The sequence below is a fragment of the Pogoniulus pusillus genome, chromosome 12 (genome assembly GCF_015220805.1).
Source record: "Pogoniulus pusillus isolate bPogPus1 chromosome 12, bPogPus1.pri, whole genome shotgun sequence".
Taxonomy (NCBI): domain Eukaryota; kingdom Metazoa; phylum Chordata; class Aves; order Piciformes; family Lybiidae; genus Pogoniulus; species Pogoniulus pusillus.
This window is the reverse complement of record NC_087275.1, coordinates 20,559,506-20,579,279: the sequence shown is the minus strand read 5'-3', so window position 1 is coordinate 20,579,279 and position 19,774 is coordinate 20,559,506. Positions and strand designations below refer to the sequence as shown.

Here is a 19,774-nt window from a genome sequence, read left to right as displayed (position 1 = left end):
AAACATATTTGATATCCAAGAAAACATCATGCACAGCTAAACTGGGTCACACTTTCCCCTCCTTGCAGTTGTCTCTAACCCTGTGCTGGCCTGACCTCTGCCTGAATGCACACTGCTCCCAGTGCACCCGCTGTGGACAGCTGTGTGTCATTGACAGGCTGTAGCTCTGTACACAGTGAGGGTCTGGGGAGGCCTCTGCAAGGTTTGAAAATTCGTACAGTTGTCAGCAATGGATTCAGCACCACAGCTATCAAGGCCTTTGAAAACTGACAGTTAAGGGGATATATGGAAGGCAGTAAGGCAGCCCAGCATAAGCAGCAGTTTTTCAGGCACAGGTGTATTTCAGCAAACACCAGCAGGAAAAAACATATCTGATAAATTCACTGAGAAACTGGGAGAGCAATGCTGTCACAGGCAGTGCTTGAGAGTTATCAGACCATTAAAAGCACAGCTGATATTGCAGTGTGCATTGATATCCTGCACTCTAATTAGAAGTGAGGGCAGAGGTTGCCTATCAAGAAACCACTCCCTTTCCAGATACAAGACTACAAAAACTATGACAGTTATAAGAAATGTCAACCTTATGTACTATAACAAAGGGTAGTATTAATCATCCAGTTCATTAATATACTGCTCTGTGGGGCAAGGATCTCAGAGCACTTTGCAAATATCCATTAAGTTCTCATCACACCCCTGGAAGGAAATGAGCAAGCCAGTATAATCGGGTATGAGAAGCAGAGGAAATGGAAGCACTAGAGAATACCCAAATTCTGGTCTCAGTCTAACACACAGCTGCATGCTCATCCAGCAGATACTCAGAGAAACTCAAACCTTACATGTGTGTCAAGGGATGCACATGGCATACAGCCTTCATGTGAAAAAGTGTCATGTCCTTCTTAGTCACTTACTTCATCAACAAAGAGCTGTGCGAAAGTCTGGTACTCCTCACTGCTTGTATTGCTAAAGCCCGAAGAGAATTTCACATTTGTTATCCGTACTGTGCCACTAAGCTTCTGGACAGCTGCAAAGTAAGAAAAAGACAATTTAATTACATAGAAAAGTGTGTGACAGACCCTGGTATTCCTGGCCACAGGGGGTATGTATCAACTCATAACAGTCAAATGCCAGGCCTCCAAAATGCAGCCAAAACCCAAAATACCTCAGTATTCAGCACCTTAGCCTGCTCTCTCTGACCCCATATGACTATCCAGAAGGGCACTGACATCCTATAGGTCTTGTATCTGCCTGCTCTGTCTAGGATGCTCTGGGGCATCTGAAATGTAAGTTAATGGCTATGTTCAGACACTTGAATTGTGCTCCTAGGCTCAGCTACCTGTCCCAGCAACCTCTATGTGAAGTGGGGTGACACCAGTCCCTCCAGAGAGCAAATCGTTGCAACACTAAGGTCCTCCCTTCAATTTCAGGGGAAAGCTAGACAGTTGCCTGAGACATCTACTCTTTAGACAGCTATGGTAAGATAAGATGAACCCTAGTGGGGTGCATGTTCCTCCAAGCTGTGCCTGCTGAATCACATTAAGGTGGTCTCAAATGGTTTAGGTCATTTCTCTGTATCACTGGTTTTGGCATCGTTACTGCAGACACTGAAGATGATCACAATCAGGAGAGAAAAGGCTTCTCAAGACACGAATCATACCCTTCCTTTTAGTGACTAGCCAGGCAAGCTGACTGCCATCACCTAATACCATGACCATTGCCAGTCAACCATCTTCACACTGCCTTCTAACTGCTACAGATCATCACTCCTAGCATACCAAGACCAAGTACTTCAATGTTTTATATGAATACAGGAGAGTCTTCCCCAAAGACTTCAAGAACTCTATCATCTAGCTAGGGATTCTGTTTAAAATTGTTTCTGAATCAGTATCAGTCTTTATTTTCTGGTCTACCAATTTGCTTTCCTCCCTACACAGATTTCAACAATACATAAGACACTGGGTTCCAGCTCTGAGGTTGTCAGACTCCTATACTGAATTTTAGTCTTCTAAGTTGGCTGCTTTTTCTGAAACAGCAAGAATTGAAAAGCAGCATACTCTGTTGACCGTGTCACATTGAAGTTGGTGCTGTTCACACTAGAGACAGTAATCCTTTGAACTGTGACAGGTACTAGAGGGAAAGAAAGAGTCATCAAGAAAAAGTTTGCAAGGGAGGGAAGAAAGCCATACCTGCTTAAAGCAAGGCACCCAAGCAGGCTTCCTTTATCTCAAGACTCTTCTGATCCCTGGAACAGGCTGCCCAGAGGCATTGTGGAGTCTCTGGAGACTTTCAAAGCCAGCATGGACACGTTCCCATGTGGCCTACCTTAAGTGATCCTGCTTTGGCAGAGCAGTTGGACTCAATGTTCTCTGGAGGTCTCTTCCAGACCCTAACATTCTGTGATCTCAAAAGAACCCTTACCACCATCAGTCAGATCAAAGGGTTTGGGCTTGCTTTGTGTTGTGGCTTTTCCTGTCATATGAACATAAGTATTTAGGAGATAAACCACATTCACTTATCTGATGGTGAGAAGGGAAAACAAAAACCCAATCAGTATTTAAAATCCACAACTGACTGTGAAGGAATGGGTGAGGCTGGCCCTCCAGGTCAGAGATGTTGCCACAGGGAGGAGCTAAATATTAAATTTCAAACATGGATTTTTTTTCCCTCTGAATTTCCTGCCCTGAGCTATGAGGTACCATTACAGCAGCTCTTCCTCTTGTTCCAGGCATAATTTCTTCACAAGCTTTATTCTCAGGAAAAGCACTTGCTGAATATTTGCTTAATCAGGAAAAGAAAACAAGCTGTTGTAAACTGAACTTGTTTGTACAGAATTCTTCAATTTGCATTTTCCAACTGAAAGAAAACAATTTTTTGTGTTTTGTCAGTTAAATTTAGCTATTTAGATTTTTTCTTAATGAACATTTATTATTTTCTTCTTTAAAAACAACAAAACCAAACCCCACCTTTATTAGCTCTTCCCTTCATTGAAAGGGGGCAACATTAATTGTTTCCTCCATTTCACCACTGAGGTCCAAAATCAGTTATTTGCCCAGCTCTGTTCCCAGGTCTCACCCATGATCCATAGAGTGAAGAAAAGATAAGACAAAAGCTGAAAAGGAACGTTAGTACAGCTGCCCAAAGCTTAGCAGGACTAGAGAAGTGGCATTGTGGCACTGGTGGTCCAAGAGAGGCTGAAGTAGCAGCAGAGCTGGCCTTACACAGATGAAAAAAGTTTTCCAGGGAGAAAGGAACGATGGAGAACCTGAGGTGGGGTTGGATGACTGGAAACTGCTAGGAACAGGAGATAATAGGAGATGGGAAGAGAAAACTGCAGAGGGGAGTGCAACTTGGGGTCAGAGACATATGGAGGGCACAACAGGCAGAATCAAAACTGAAATAGGTATCATTTACTAACACACTAAAGAAAAGGTGTATTTAGTGCTGGAGAGACACAGCAGTGTTCCTGTCCCAAACAAAGCAGTAATTTGAAGAACAATTCTGGTTCCAACCTTGAGCTATGACTCAGCTCTAACCAACATAAAAATCCTCTAATTAGCAACCATACATCTTCACAAACCCAAACAGATTAAGCCCTTGTTTGTCAGCCTAACTATTCTCAATTATTGCTCTTGAGAAAGTGGCTCACAGGTTTCCACACAGCTCCTGTTTCACAAGGGATTTGCAAGACTCTTGTCTAATCCATCCTTTGCTGAAAGAAATAGGAAAGCAGGTCATTTGCCTTCCCCAGTCTCTAAGGTAACTGTAGGCAGCTGCTGCTGTGCCACTCTGGTGCCAGAATATGCAGGAGAAACCAAGATGTGCTGATTCATTTAAAAAGTGCCAACTTTCTCAAGAAAATTATTTTGACAGTAAAAAAAACAGTTGCAGATGCCTTCACCCCAAATCACAGACTCCAGCTGTGCATCTCTCCCAATTGTTAGTGAGGCTTTGCTTCTCTTACAGCCAAATCACCGTGCATGCATGTCCCTGCTGTATGCATACTCACTGCGGTCCGTGGCTGGGCCTGGAGTTGGGATGGGAGCTTGAGAGGTGCTTGACAATGTTTGTGACTCCAGAGCTGCAGAGTATGTCTCAGACCAAGAGTTGTTCTCTCTTTCCATCTCTACATATGCTGTGAGAGTGGCATTGAGGGTGGGAATACCAGCACCCCCTGTGGGTGGCAGAGCTGTACTGGGGCCACTTTGAGAGCTGGCTTTAGGCACATCAAAAGCTTTGTGACTTCTGGTGTTAGCAGGGGCTGTTTGATTCAGAAACACCAGTGATGGTGTACTGAGTTGCTCTGGATCAGCTGTGCCTATGAGTGCATTTGTGATGGCAGACACTGGCTGTGATGCACTGGGAGAAGCCTCTGCCATAGAGCTTTGCTGTGATGGACTTACAGACTCCTGCTGCTCTGTACTCATGGCCAGTTCCGTACTGGTTGTGAGTCCTGCAGCTCTGGGAGTACTGTTGCTGCCAAAGTCCATCTCTGGTGTTAGACCTTCTTTCCAAGAAGCTGCAGGAGCAATGGTGGGAGAATGACTGTGAGACACCTGCTTGTCATCCAGGGGCAGTGTGACAGGGCCATGTATGGCAGTAGTCATCTCAGAGTCTACAGCAGCCACTATCTCAGTGGTGGCAGGGGAAGCATGGCCTACAGGGCTTACTTCTTTTGGAGAAATTGCTGTGCTGTTTGTTATTTCAGGAGCCATTGTTTCAGTGAGAGGGTCCACAATCTCACCTGCAACACAGCAAATACACAATGAAGTGGGTCCCCAAATGGGGTGAGGAGGTATCAGGGTCTGACCTGAAAGTGTGACTGAGACTGCTCAAGTCATATCCAATAGTGTTTCAGATAGGTCTTGGATTTTTCATTACCACATTATAGCTTACATGATTTTTATGGTGTTGAACCTATTTTGTGCCAACATAAAAGTACAGATTTGATTCCTGGCTCTCCTCTTCTGTCTGGCAGGCCATGAATCAATTTACTGGGAGGAAATCCATTGCAGATATACCAAAAGAGGAAAAAGCACACCTCATGTTGCTCTAGCAGTCAGACTTCATCTTAAGATATATATAAAGTTCATCTTCATGCTTAGAGGCAGACTGTGTCTGCTCTTTCACCCAGAGACTGCAGAGTGGCACCTATATACACATTGTCTGCTATGTAAATGGTTGCAGTAGAAGGAGAGCAAACATCTACAATTTCTTCCAACCTTTCACAGCTTATGGAAACTACAGGTCAGTCTTTTGCTCACCCTCACAGTTTCTTCCAGGTCGGGATGGATTAGTATCCATGGTTGTCTTGCATCTGCACAGGTATGAGCCCATCAAATTGATACACTCTGCAAACACAGAGCAGTCATTCTCGGTGTGAGAAGCACATTCATCCCAGTCTGTAAGACCAAAGTCAGAACATCAGTCAGACAGCCTCCCTTCTGGCTGCTTTCAGATAGAAAGAATCATAAAGCAGTCCTTTCTTCAGTCCTTTGGAATTTATGAGTGTGGCCTTCTTTTTTCATAGTTTACATGACAGCCAAGCTCTGAGTAATACGCAACACTATCTGTGTTGTTATTTTCTCACATAAAAATCTTGTTCTTGTACTCTGAAAAGTATTTTCTATAGGTAAAGACTTTTTAATGTATTTTTTAAAGCAAACACTTATTTGAAATTAAAAAAGTCATGTTGCAGGTTTGTACTAGAGCTATATCAAAAGCATACATTATACAAAGTTCTGCATACAGTACCTCCAGCTACACCAGATAATGAATAGATCTGTTACCACTAGCTACCAGTAGAGAGAATAGTAAACAGAGAGTTAATCCAAATAATCTTCTGCTTCAAATAAAGGATACGTGCAAGTAACTCCCACGAGAAGCAGTCTTCAGCTCTCAACAGAGGAAGTGCTGAGAGCAAAAATGCTTTTTATAAAAGATTTCTTTTCAAAGGCAACACTGAAACTGTGACTCTGTGGTAGTCTCAGACAAGAAATCCTGGTTCATCAATGCACTAATATGTTTTAAGGATGTTCCTCATGTCTCATTACAGCTGGTGTGAGCCAGTTAGATGCTTGTTTCATGGAGTTATAGATCTATTTTATTGCTGAGTCTCTTCACTTTTAAGGGATTTAGATCATGAGTCTCATATTAGCATTCACACCCTGTTCCAGCAAACAAGCAAAGGCTGAGTTAATGCTTTGGACAGGAGTCATCTCAGTGAATCCCATGTGAGCCCTCTCTTGTGTGCTCTCCCTTGGGCATACGCCTTCACTGCCTTAGGGAGAGCAGAATACTAGACTGAAAACTGTCTTTGGACAAACAATTCTGACCAGAGGCTATAAAAATTGCTTTGAACAATGCATTGTCTTAAGTGCTCATCCTGCAGACGTGATGAGATCACCACGATCATTGCTCCAAAATGAAAGAAGCGCCATTTTAGAAACAGAAAGTGTTGAGCAGGTGTGTACATACCCATATATGCCTTCATCTTTCTGCTTACAGCCAGCCTTCCCCTTTTATTCCCTTCCAGATAATATCTAAAGTCTCTTTACTTTCTTTATCACCATATAATTGTTTTATCCACGATCGTTTCCACTAGACAATGTCATATGTCTAGGGCCAGCCTCTGCCTATTATGCTACAGCCTAAGCCGCTTATCAGGAAAACAGAAGTATGCACCATTGACTAAAGCACCAGCAATATAAGTGCTCTCATTAATGCCTTACTGAGCTATGAAATCTTGATGGCTTCAAATACCATCTGAGAGATGCTCCGATGCTAATTGCCAAATAACTTAGATTCACTGGCTCCCTTGTCTCTGAGGGTTTCCTTTCTCATCACTTAGCACTGCTTTTCAAGCAAATTCTTTCACCTCTGATGGCCACGTTCAATCATGCATCAGGCCAAATCACTCTTCTCAGTGCCCAGGGGCACTAGCACATCACCCATGCACATACACGCAGGCTGCACTTATTTTCTCTACAGCCGTTACATCTTAGCCAAGGTGCTCTGTGCTCTATCTGCACTCCTGACATCTCTCTGGCCTTTCATGTTTGCCATCTGTCTTCCCTCTAAACACACCTCAACAAACACTCCTACTCGAACAGTTTTTAAAAAGCACTTTGGTGTTTGCTCCAATTATGCTTTATAACCATAAGAGGTACATATAATGGGCAAAAATCTGTGAAATTCCTTGCCTAAAGGTGTTGCAGATGACAAAGGTTTGCATGAACCCACGTAGGAGAAACTCAAAGATATCTCCTTGGATTCAGCAAGTCCTGGAAATGAAAACAGTTGGGGACTAAAACAGTATCAGCGAGCAGTACTGTCCATGCTTGCTTCTCTAGGATCAGGCTCCTGGCTGCTACTGAGGACATGGTATTGTGCTAGATGGATCTTGGGCCTGACTCAGCACACACTGCCTTCTCTTTTCTTACCATGCTTCATGCAACAGACAGAAATTTTACTGTCTCTATTCATCATGGCAGTAAACCTCATCATTTATGAGCCTTCAAAGAGAGGTGCAGCTTCTCCACTCCCTAGAGTTGTGCTATCCCTTCCAACTTTTCATCCTTGCTGTGTCAAAGTTGAATTCTCTGCTCTGCCACTGTTGCTAAACCAAGCATGTAGCCTTTAGATCATATCTATGCTCCACAGAGGACCCAGGTGGCATTGCTCCATTGGTGCAAGAGAATCTGTGTGGGCTTATTGTCAAAGTGTTCTTGGGGACCAGGAATCAAAACAGCCCATTATACAAATCTTTCCTTCATGTGCTGCACACCTTTACCTTATTTTCCACATCTGACCTTAGGAAACTCATGTCAAACAGATGCTTGTTTGGACAGAGATAAGAAATAGGCCTATTTTCCTCATCCCTAAGGAGGAGTGGAGGAGTTGGCTGTACTACTGTGCTACTGGAAGCCAGCTGTTTATCTATAATTAAAACAACACTCCAGAGCTATTGCTTTCTTCTTCCCCACTCTTTCAGTCCCAAGATCAATAACATTTTAATGCATTTTGACATATATCTGCACCATGCAATATTACCACTGTGATATTTGTGGGCTTCAGGTGAAATTTGTCTCTTGTGCTTTTTTCCCTTGTTCTGTTCTCCTTATCTCCTGCAAACTCTACAACTCCAGATCACAGTAAATGAGCTTTTAAGTGCTCAATACAGCAGAATAACTCATCCTCTTGGCTTTGTCAACTTTCTGACTGGCTGGCTCTGCCAGCTGTGAAAACCAAACCCAGAACCTAGTCCTTCAAAGACAAAAATGATGATTACTGATGAACAAACAAAAGCCTAGTTGAACATAAATTACATGTGTGATTCTTTTTTCCTGTTCACTGAGAGGACACTTGGGGATTTCTCAGGATGGCCTTCTATAGCAAAGATGTCAGGTTTCTTAAACTCTGGCCCAAATACAGCCCCAGAGCCTCGAAACACAAAACTATCTGGAGGCTACAAATATTCCACAGTAATCCCATCTACAATTCAGTGCTAGAATGATGTGGCAAACTTCCAACTGCTCACAAAGAGGAGAGGGAAGAAAATTAATAGGGAAAGCAAGGGCTTTACTCCTCCTTAAAAAGTGGAAGAAAGCAGTGTCTGCAGGTACCTGGGGACAGCCAATACTCTTTTGTCCAGCCCCTTCTGGATTTATGGATAAAAGACCGTGGAGGAGTCCTCACATAGTGGTTGTCATTCCAACAAACCAAATACTTTATCTCTTTCAGTACTTTTCTTGAAGAGTGTTGGTGATACTGTGTGTGATCATAGAATCAACCAGGTTGGAAGAGACTCCAAGATCATCCAGTCCAACCTATGACCCAGTCCTATCCATTCAACTAGACCATGGCACTAAGTGCTGCATCCAATCTTTTCTTGAACACCGCCAGGGAAACACAAACCCTATTTTCTTGTTTGGGGGAAAAAATTACCTCCTACTGCAGAGTTTTGTTCATCCACCATAAGTGTAGATTCATTGTGTAGGTAAGAAAGCACTGGGGCAAATGTGGAGGCATCGACTGGAAACTCGGGATCCTGCACAGTGATTCTGAGCTTCGCAATGATGCTTCCAGCTTGCAGGGATTCCATCTCCACTTTCAGCTTCCCAGATTTGTATAAAGCAGAAATGTTGGGTGGAAATGAATTTTCAAGCTGAGCAGAGGGGGAGAAGTATCAGCAGTTAGGAACCAAACAGGAGTGGCTGAACTACAGTGGTACCTTTTCAAAGATTTACGCAAGCACAATGGAGAAAATGGTATTTAAAAAATAATAATAAAAGGTTAAAACATTTCAGAAATTGTCATTTTCAGAGATTATTGAAGCATAGAGCAGTCTGAGTCTCCTTGCTGCATCTAGATACCTCTGAAAATGGTACTCATCTGACCAAACCAAATTTCATTTTGGCTCGTGGGACCAGAACTCCTTCTGCCCTTGTTTGCCTGCACCAGAGCTGAAATGGCTAAGTCTACACAGATCAGGCCTTCGATGTTAGCTCTGTGTGTCACAAACTTTTTGGACCAAACCTCTGATACATTCACTTCCTCACTCTAAGACACTGGAACTTGGTCATCTTCACTGTTGCTGGAGGAAATGCTGTCTTGATTTTAACTACTACCAGCTAGCAGTCCTCCCCAGACACTTAGCACTGGCCAGGGGCCAGTCACAACAAGCAATCTGAATATAGCCACTGCACTCTGGAAGACTCAACTGCATGAATCCAAGTTGGTCTTTGCCAACGTGTTTTAGAGCTAAAGAATATTTCAGGAAATCTTGCTTGGATCTTTTATTTCTATAAATGCCTCAAAATGTGCCTTTGAGCACACAATGCAGTGCATAAATCAACACAGCTTTGTCCCATTCAGTCAGAGTTTGCTCAAAAATTTCCTACAAACAAGTTGTTTACCTGGTCTAAGCTCACATCAGAGTTGAGAGGCAAGAAAAAGAGAGGGGAGAGGAAGTAAGAGGGGGATGTAGTGCTCCCAAATGCCCAAAGAGGCAGCAACAAGAAGGGCAACATTTTTCCTGTCCCACTCCATGATGCTAGTTAAGTCTGCATTACACGCAGAAAAGATTCACTCAAAAAAAAACCCTGCACAACAAAGACAATCCATTTGCAGCTGGGGGAAATAAAACTGTGGTTCAGCTTGCAATTTCTCATGAGCAAATGCCTCTTCTGTGTTGCCTTTGAAAGTATAACTCCATTACTGTGTTTTTTCCCCTTGGATTTATATTCATATATGCTTATGAGTCCCCTTTACTTCTGGGAAAGTTTTGTTTTGGATAGAGATCTCAATTCCTCTGTACTGGCCCTATTCTCTACAGCAAAACTGTAAGAGATTGCAGCACCTGAAACATTCCCCACTCTATTTGACAGGGGAGCTGAGAGCTGGTAATAGACTTCAGGACTCTAGTTTTGTTTATGGTTGGTTACACCTGATCATGGCAAGTGGCTACACGTGTGTATGCAATTAAGGGGACTGGAGAAGAAAGCCTGAATTTGTCACTTTCCTTAAAGAAGAAAGAGCTTTGTGTGCAGTCAGGCATTTATTGAAAAGACAGCCCTAAAATAAATGCCAGCAATGTTATTTCAATAATCCATTAAAAAGCCTCAAGTCAATTTAGCATAAGCTTATTGCCAAACTAAAGATCGAAGGAAAGGAGACCCTGTTGCATGCCTGCATTTTTAATTCCTTTACTCTTCTGCAGAGGAAAACTCTTACTGGTTCCTTTGCTTATAAACCTAAGGGCTTGATCTGTCTAGGCAGCTGAATTTTGTTTTAACTATACACAAAGGTCACAGGAAATAGTATGATGATTTTCAAGGGATATTTCAGACAAGCATAAAATCCCCTATTACATTAAATAAATCCTAAATTGAATATATAGATGAATAAAGATATAGCTAGATAGATTAATATTGCTCACAGATATCAGTCTAGCATTACCTCTGTAAGTAACAGTCTTGAGAATTCTTCATATGCTGAGCTGCTGGCATTATGGAAATCTTCAGTGAAGTTGTAGTTGAGAATTCTCAGTGTAACACCAAATACCTTGGCTTCTGTAAAACATGATATTCTAAGACACACTGACAAAGAAGAAAATCAAACAATTCCATCAAAACTGATGTACCTAGACCTCATCCCAGCAGATTGAGGGACAAGGAGGGAAGAACTTTGAGACAGTTTGATACTAAACCAAGAAAACAAAGCAAATATTATACTACAAACTTCCCATACATTGAGGAGATGCATTTACGTCAGATCCATGAAGAGATGCCTAATTACATTCCATAAGACCTGGATATACACATATCCTTATGAACACATCCCTACGTAACTCCCACATTTGAGTTACATCCAGAGTTGAATTGCCTGAGAGCTCATCTTTGGTACACTAGTCAGAATTTTTTCCCCTGATCTTGGCAGAATGCATAATAAATATATTCTTATAATGAACATAATAACAAAAAACAGCACATGGTAATTCTTTGTCTGATAAGACCTGACACAGGACATACAGAGCACACAAGCCAAAACCAAGAGCCAAGGATTCTGTAACCATCTTAACCCATATAAACAATCTGAGGCTGTTACTCTTTGGACTGCTCTTTGTAAATTTTTTCTTTTTCTCAAGGGCTCCAGCTTCATATTTGAAGTTCATCATCCTGTTTCCATAACCATTAGACATCCTGCTTTCCCTCTACAAAGGCAGTAATTTCTTCTGAGTCAAATTGAAGTCATCCCACATCTGATCAAAGGGAAGGCTGTTATGGACAAACATAACCAGTAGCATTCTAACTGTGGCCAGAATTAAGTAGTTCACTGCCTGCATTTTGAAGAAAATGGGGAGAGATTTATTTCTTTATTTGCTTGAAGGTTTAGGGAATAATTTAAGAATAATGATTTAAGGATTTAAGGAAAAACAAAATTAGGTTTGATCAACACATCAGGCTCTAGAGGAGCTAGTATCACTAGTGAGTCAAACAAAACTATGCAGGCATTCTGCAAGTTTTTAAATATAGCCCTTGTTATTCCCTTTAATCTTGATCACTCACAAATATTAAGCTGAATCTGGCCTTCCTCTGGGCACTCTTCTTAGCTCAGTTGAGCCCTTGATAAATCAGTTAACTGGATTTCTTAGTGGCCACAGCCATCAGCCCGGAAAAAAGGGGCCTGATGGCAGATGGGTAGCAGTAGAATGCAGTGCCAGGTGCAAACAAAACAAAACAAAAAATATTTGATCTTAGCCCAATATCTGTAATAGCTGGAGCCAGGTCCAGCATTGCTTTAAGGCCAGAGCTGTGCTGCCTGATTGTCCAGGTTGTGTAAATGCTGGGGAAGAGGAGAGAAAAAGTGCTGAATAGTGTGGGAAATAGAATTCAGGGAGAACCAAATAGATCATTGCTGAGCTGCAGGTCAGTGGAAAGAGAGATGGACTGAGGGGGGGAGAGAGAATGTATGTCTAGTTTAAAGAGGCCACTCACCTGTTTTAACGTTTTGACGGGAGATGCTGGGGCTTGCACAGGTTTCATAGCTGACCTCTACGGAATACATCACACCTGCTTCCAGATGAGACACTTCCATTTTCATTTCCTCTGTCTTCAGGTTTTGTACAGTCTCTTTGCCCTTGAACACTTGGATTTGGAAAGTATGGTTCAGAGTAGAAGTGACGTGCCAGGACATTTCAAAACTGTTGCTGGTGACACTGATGACTCGGTGGTTTCTAACTGCTGAGGGATTTACTGCAGTTCCAAGAAAAGCATCACAGAAAAATGAACATTTAATCTTTAAAGCATTGTGCTATTCTAAATGACAGACAAGCACTTTGGCAATCAATAGGGGACACTCCTCTTTGCATTCCATCAGAATGGGAAATTGCCTTGCTTTCACTACCAGGTCACCTTACCTATGAACCACCCCACCAGAGTAACTAATTTGACGCTTACGCTTTTCATTTGCTTTTACTATGCATGTTTGTGATGAATCTCTACTAACTCAACTAATCAGCCAGTGAGATACAAATTCAAGCAACAGGATTACATGTGGAATAGTGAATCTGTGTACTCCACTCTTTGACACTTGCTTTGCCTGCAAAGGCTGCATGTGGAAAACCTACACAGATCCCACCTTCTGAGAGGCTGGGGGCAGAGCCCCAGGTAGTATTTCACCTGTTGACATCACTCTAGTCGACTGCAATCATTGTCAAGTTAATGGGAAAAGACGAGGACCTTTCAGAGATGATTCCTCTCTTGAAAGAGGAGGAATTGTCTAAATTGGGCAGGATAAATCACCCTCCAGAGGAGCCTGTCTGTCTCCACTAACCAGAGAGAGAGCGTTCAGACTAGGCACCTCTGGCGACAGCTGAGGTCAAGTGAGATGAACATCAGCCCCCATGATAGCTTAGAGACCATGGCATGTTGCTGCCACAGCTTCAATTCTTTCATGCTAATGGTTAGCCTAATAAAAATATGTGTTTTCTTAAATTGTTTCAGTAGGATACAACTGTTTCCAGGACTCTGAGTCATGCTTGCTGCCAAACACCTCCAAAGTCCCTGCACTAAAGACACTTTGGTTTAATTCCTCTATCCGAAGCTTGGACTGGAAGTCATGGAAGAAGATCCCCAGTGTCTCCCTGAGCTAGGTGAAGAACTACTCAAAGCTATTTCCTTTCACAAGAAGATGTTGTTAAAAGGATTGTGATAAATCTTGCCTGAAAAGGCTGAAGTCACCCATATAAAGACAAGTCTACTGGAGTTTCTTTTCATCATAGTCCCTCAGATTATGTGTAAGAAGAATACTCATAAAGGTTGACTCCAGTGTAGTATACCTGCAGCCAATCTCCCTTACTCATGTACCCCACCAGTATCTTCATAGATTCAAAACACAAGAGGCCTGCATCATGGTGCTTGTGGCCAGGAGGAGCTCCTGTGGGCAAGCCTGAGACATGCAGTGAGCTGGGTCTGGGGCAAGTGGTGCTAGCCTTGCACAGCCCTCACTGGCATCTTCTCACACTGCAGGATTACCCAGCACAAGCCCTGTGATGGGATCTGCACGTGCATGGTTCACCAGGCACAAGTATCTCAAGAAACCCAGTGCAGCCACGCCCAATTCCAGATCATTTCCCTTCATTAGTCATGGGTTCTTCAGCAGTCACTTTACAGCAACACAGCCTCCAATCTTTTGGGGGAAACCTCTCTCTTTCTGCTTCCATAGAGGTAGATTCTCCTCAAAACTACTACCAGCTTCTGCCAACACTCTCCTGTTCCTCAACTAGCCTCAGGACAAAAGGATATAAAAATGGCTAAATTAAAAGCAAGACTATATTCATTTATATCCAAAGTTACTTACAGCATCCAGCACCTGAGGATTGGTTAGTGAAGGACAAGAGACTTGAATTGCTTATAGACAGAGAGCTATTGCTTGTGTTAATGAGATCCAGTGCTGAACCTGGAGTAGATACTGCCATGCCTAGGGGTGAAAATAGCATTATCAAAGAATTAAACCATTACTAACAAAGCAAATCCAAAATAATACCATTCAAGGTTTCCACAGCTGGGAAAAAGTAATAGAAGGTTTAGAAACAGAAATTAAAAGAAATATATTATCACACCACCAAAGCACAAAGTAATACATTATATTTAGTTTTGAGATTAAAGGATTGTAAAATTGTTTTCTAATTGAAGCATTGTATCTGCAAGCCCTTTTATATCTCATTATCTCTAAGCCTATTACCAGACTAATTGACACCTACATGTATTTTGCTGAACTTGTACCACAAAGTATTATTTCATCCATCATCAAACCCAAGCCACTTTCAGCAGAAGATTCTGTATATTCCAGAGCAGGACAACAGAAGCACTGAGTCCTGGCTGCAGTCAGCCACTCAAAATGGGATGAAGACTTTGTGTATAAATAGCATCATGAATTGTATTCCCCCAAGAGGCCAGGGTGGTGTACTGGCAGAGTCACTTGCTCTGAAAAGTAGCCAGGGCCTGAAGCAAAAGTGTTTGGCAAGTGAGTGAGGGCAGCTGAGGGTGAGGTAGAAGAGTAGGTACTGTTAAATAAGCACAAAGCATTTCAATCAGAAATAGCTGACAGCTGGTTTATCTAGTATCTTCTCCCAAGAGCAGAAGGAGGAGCATTGCACACTCCAGAAATCTTTGCCGTGTAGGTGGCTCCTGCAGTAGATCACAGAGTCCTGCAGAGGCATTCTCAGTATTTTCCAAGGTGAGATTGAATGTTTCTTACCTTCTTTTCTTTGGCTGAGCTGGTGCTGCATGATATCTACATGTGCATGCTGAGGGGCGCAGATGTAATAACCCTCCAGATTTACACAGGTATTTTTCTTGGGACAAGCATTGAATTCAGCATAGGAACATTCATTGACATCTGAGAAGAGAAACATAACTTGCACAGAAATTGACAACAGCACCAAAATTGATCTGCAACATGTGTAGACCCAGCCTTGGACATGGCAAACACAGTGTAAAACTCCAATAACTCTGCTGAAGCAGTTTTGGATGTGTATGAGTACAATGAAATCAGAGTGCTGCCCTTCCCCAGAAACAGTTATAACCCTGTCATTTTTACTCCAATTCTTTGGAACATAAAGTCAGTGGCTGCTTCTGTTTACAGTTGCAGGATGTCATCCACACTAAGAGATCTCAGCAGCAAGAAGGTCTACCCAGTGGTTTTACTGAAAGTTGGACTGAGTTTTCAAAAGCTAACCAGAGTAAGAAACTACGACAATGCATGAGGATGCACTTCAAGAGTGAAAATGTTCATATAACTACACAGTGATAAGTAGATTAAAGTAATTAAAACAGAATATATTTATTTACCTAACATTTTAGAAGTAGGCAGTAATGTGCTACAGTAATTAACAGACTATGAATAGCACTTGTTTCATGCAAGCTACTAGAAGTAATGTGCATAAAAACAGAGCATACATGCTATGCAAGAAAACACTGGTTTTTAAGATCCCATTTAATGCAGCTAATGATTGTGCTATAAATATGGACAACTTTGCTTTTTTATCTGAGAATCATAGACTCACAAAGGTTGAAAAAGACCTTTAAGATCATTGAGTCCAATCGTAACCCAACTACCATGACCACTAAACTACATCCTTCTCTACAAAATGTTCACTCCAAAGTAATTATGACAGTCCTCTCTAGCCCACAGCAGAAAACTTAGGGTCGTACTTGCAACGTTTACAATATTCAGTATGCTATTTTTGAAAGCAAATTCATGGATGAAATCCCAAGGCAAGAGGAGTGAAACCCTAAAAGGCTTCCCTTGTGACAGGATTATAAAAAATCACCTTGCACTTCTATGTCAATCACTTCATACACGTGCTTCACAATGTCCTTCAAGGAAGAAGAAACCTCCACTAGTGGAGCTGCCTGACGCAGTCCAACGAGAACCTGAGAGGTCACTGTCCCAGCATATACCTCTGCAGGGTTACTCTGGATATGGTGCACAGAGGCATTCAAGGGCAGTAGTGCACCAGTAATCTGCAACACAGAGGAACAAACACTTCAGAATCTTGTTGCTTTCTCAGCACAGCTGTATGTCAGTGAAGCATAACTTCTGCAATTATATCTTCATCCCGTGTGTGTAGAAAGCACCAATTCAGAAACCATAACAGAGCGGCAACTTTTAAGTCTGTATTTATGCAAGGTGACTTATTACTACCACATCTCAAAAAAGAGTTATGGTATCATAATGACAAGCTAAGGGAGGTGTGAAGCTGCATGTCAGATCTCAAATGCTTAGGCAGGAGGATGCAAACCCAGGAAGATTATGGGGAAATTATCTTTGGCTTGTAATGCTTAAACACCAAAGTCTCAATAGAAAGAATATATATTAGACACAGCATAAGAGTTCAGCTGTCTAAAGCTTCTTATTTTAAGCAACTAAGAAGACTGCTGGCAAATGAAATAGAAAGAAAAAAGAAGAAAAGCAGTAGACTGTAGAAGAAGGTTGGGACTAATAGCCACAGAAAGATTCCAGGATTGACCAAGTCTTGACAACTGTGTGTCAGAAGTGAGAAAAGGGACATAGTGGTGGGCTGAGTACTATGAGTTAGTGGAGCAGGTAGGGCCTGGAAAGGTTCCTCTGAGTAGCAGCTCATTGCAAAGCTTCGTTTGAGTCTTTGACTTTGCCATAGTGTGTTTTAGCCTAAGACATAAATGTCTTGGTAGGCCATGGCTCTCTACTCCTTTCCACAGAGTGAAAGGAACAGAATGTCCTTTCTTAGCATATGAAAAGGGCAGATTCAAGTAGAAGGAAGAAGTAAATTCATACAACACCCCCTTGCTATTTCTACCACTTGTATTCCCCTGCCCATCAGTGCTAGTTTAAGTTGCTATTGCTACAACTTGTATTCTCCTGCCCATCAGTGCTAGTTTAAGTTGCTATTGCTGCAACTTGTATTCCCCTGCCCATCAGTGCTAGTTTAAGACAGGTGAAAGGTTTCCTTTGTTACTAGCCCATTATCAGCTTGAAACTGGGGGAGATTACAAACAAAAATGGAGGGAAATAGGTACCTGCACTCTTGGATACCTTTCAAATGCCACATCCAAGCATAATTTTCTCTATGGCATGGTGATATGTAGTAAGAAAAATGTGTCTGGTTGTGGTAATTTGAGGGGTCCCAGGTTTCCTTAAGAAGACCACAGAGACAAGTCCCGTCTCAGGGGATGGACTTGGTCACCCTCAGAAATTGTAATTTTGTTATTCCATCTCATAATCTTGCTATCACTTTATAAGTGGGCAGCAAAGCCAAATCTTTCTCTTTTCTCTCACTTCCTTATGGCTCTCCAGAGGGAGTCTTATCTGTACTAACTCTGTGGGAGTAAAACCTGCCTGTGGTCTTCAAGCCCACAGCTGCAGCAGCAAATTTCGAGCTGCACAACCATGGCCTGCTTGGGCCCAACAGGAGGCAATGCAGGAGGAGAAAATGAGCACTTGGGTTGGGGGTTTAGATTGGTTGGGGGGAAGGTTTTGGGGGAATTCTCATGTATGCTATATCTGCATTAGGTGTTAAGGACTCACTCATTCCGTATCTTTTCCTGCACACCTTTAAACACAAGTTTTCTGTATTCCTCTCCAATTAAGTGTGTTCTTTTTTTACTGCCTTTTTTTTTTTAAAGCAAAATAATCAAATCTGTCCACTCTTAAACAAAAGCATCAACACTGATTTATGGCCTGGAGGGTCTTTGTCCTAGTTCATCAATCCATTTCCTAAATGCCACTGAGAGTACAGAGCAAGCGCTTGTCTGAGCTTTGTAGCTTGGTTCTCCCTACAGAGCCTCCTTTGACAAGCATGCCTCGGACCTCTGCTAGGGCTGTGTTTTCATTGGTCGTCTCAGACTCTTCCTACCTGCCATGCAGGGAGAGGAAGAGTGTTCTGCATTAATACAGCCCATTCTCACAAGCTCCTCCCTTCCCCAACACAGATGGGAGGGAAAAGGACCTGACAGAGACGGTAGTTGAGATAAGGATGATTTACTACTCTATTGCAGGGATATCAGATTGCACAAAAGAAAACAGTAGAAAAATACCATGGGTGTATGCAGCAGCAGGAGAACCAACAGAATGCAAACCACCCACAAACCATACAAACCAAAAACCAGAAGGGATGCATCCCTGCCTGTAAGCCAGGGGGAAAACTACACAAACTTGGAAGAGGAAACCTTACAGGCTACAGAATCTAATTCAAGTCTCATAACTCTGGCCAACCCTTTCCTGGCATGCAATAAACATGATGAAGAATATTCGATCTAGCTGCCACTGCACCACTGCAGGGTGGGGAGTAGCTCTGTCCCCTGTCCCTCATCCCTTCTAGTGGGGCCAGTCAGCTTAAACCAATACAGAGAGGCACATCATGCTGCAGCCGTGCACAGACTGTTGCTGATGCTGCTGCTAAGCTGTGTGTGAGGCAGTCTCAGTTCTAACAGCAAAAGTAGTACCTTGCTGTCTTCCCAAGAACCGCTGCTGTGCCAACAACGACAACAAAATGCCCTTAAACCAGACTTGGTCTCCTGCTATAATCCTGAAGTTTCACCACAATTTTTTTGTCAGTGATGAATCTCTCTGCTGTGTAAGTCCCAGTGCCGTAGATCAAGTCTGACCCTTGAAAAATTTAACTCAAAACTTCTTATCAGAAAACATTTTTCAGGTCTTGAAATTTGGACCCATGTCAGTCATGGATCCTAAAATGAACTGAGACAGATGAATCATGAGTAATTTAAGAAGGTAATCCCTCCCCTATATTTCAAACTGTCTTTTAAATTGCCCTTCAAAAAAAGACCTGCATTTTTTAATAAAGAAGCTGACAAATCAATGCTACTTGAGCTGCTTGAGGATGCAGCTGACATTCAGCAACTAGGAAGACCCTGGTGATCAGAGTCAGAAATGCCAATCTAGCTCACAGGGAGTGTGGAGAAAAGATTGAGAGGGGATCCAATAAATGTATATAAGTATCTGAGGGCTGGGTGTCAGGAAGGAAGGGACAGGCTCTTCCCACTTGTACTCTGAGATAGGACAAGGGGCAATGGATGTAAGCTACAGCACAAGAAGTTCCACCTCAACATCAAGAAGAACTTCTTTACTGTAAGGGTTGCAGAGCACTGGAACAGGCTCCCCAGAGAAGCTGCGGAGTCTCCTTACTTTCAAGACCCATCTAGATGCATTCCTGTGCAACCTGTACTAGATTATATGGTCCTGCTCTGTCAGAGGGATTGGACTTGAAGATCTCCAC

The 19,774-nt window shown here is 42.4% G+C and overlaps 1 protein-coding gene across 1 annotated transcript in view; it reads right to left on the bottom strand.

Annotated features, from left to right (window-relative positions):
• Positions 1–19,774, bottom strand: part of UMODL1 (uromodulin like 1) — a 75,407-nt gene that overhangs the window by 23,188 nt on the left and 32,445 nt on the right. The window contains exons 5-13 of the mRNA XM_064152571.1: positions 16,331–16,523; positions 15,256–15,396; positions 14,356–14,475; positions 12,492–12,749; positions 10,954–11,066; positions 8,941–9,160; positions 5,259–5,396; positions 4,004–4,738; positions 909–1,021 (exon numbers count right to left, since the gene is read on the bottom strand). Coding sequence (XP_064008641.1) covers positions 909–1,021; positions 4,004–4,738; positions 5,259–5,396; positions 8,941–9,160; positions 10,954–11,066; positions 12,492–12,749; positions 14,356–14,475; positions 15,256–15,396; positions 16,331–16,523 — 2,031 coding nt within the window. The remainder of the gene's footprint in view (positions 1–908; positions 1,022–4,003; positions 4,739–5,258; positions 5,397–8,940; positions 9,161–10,953; positions 11,067–12,491; positions 12,750–14,355; positions 14,476–15,255; positions 15,397–16,330; positions 16,524–19,774) is intronic.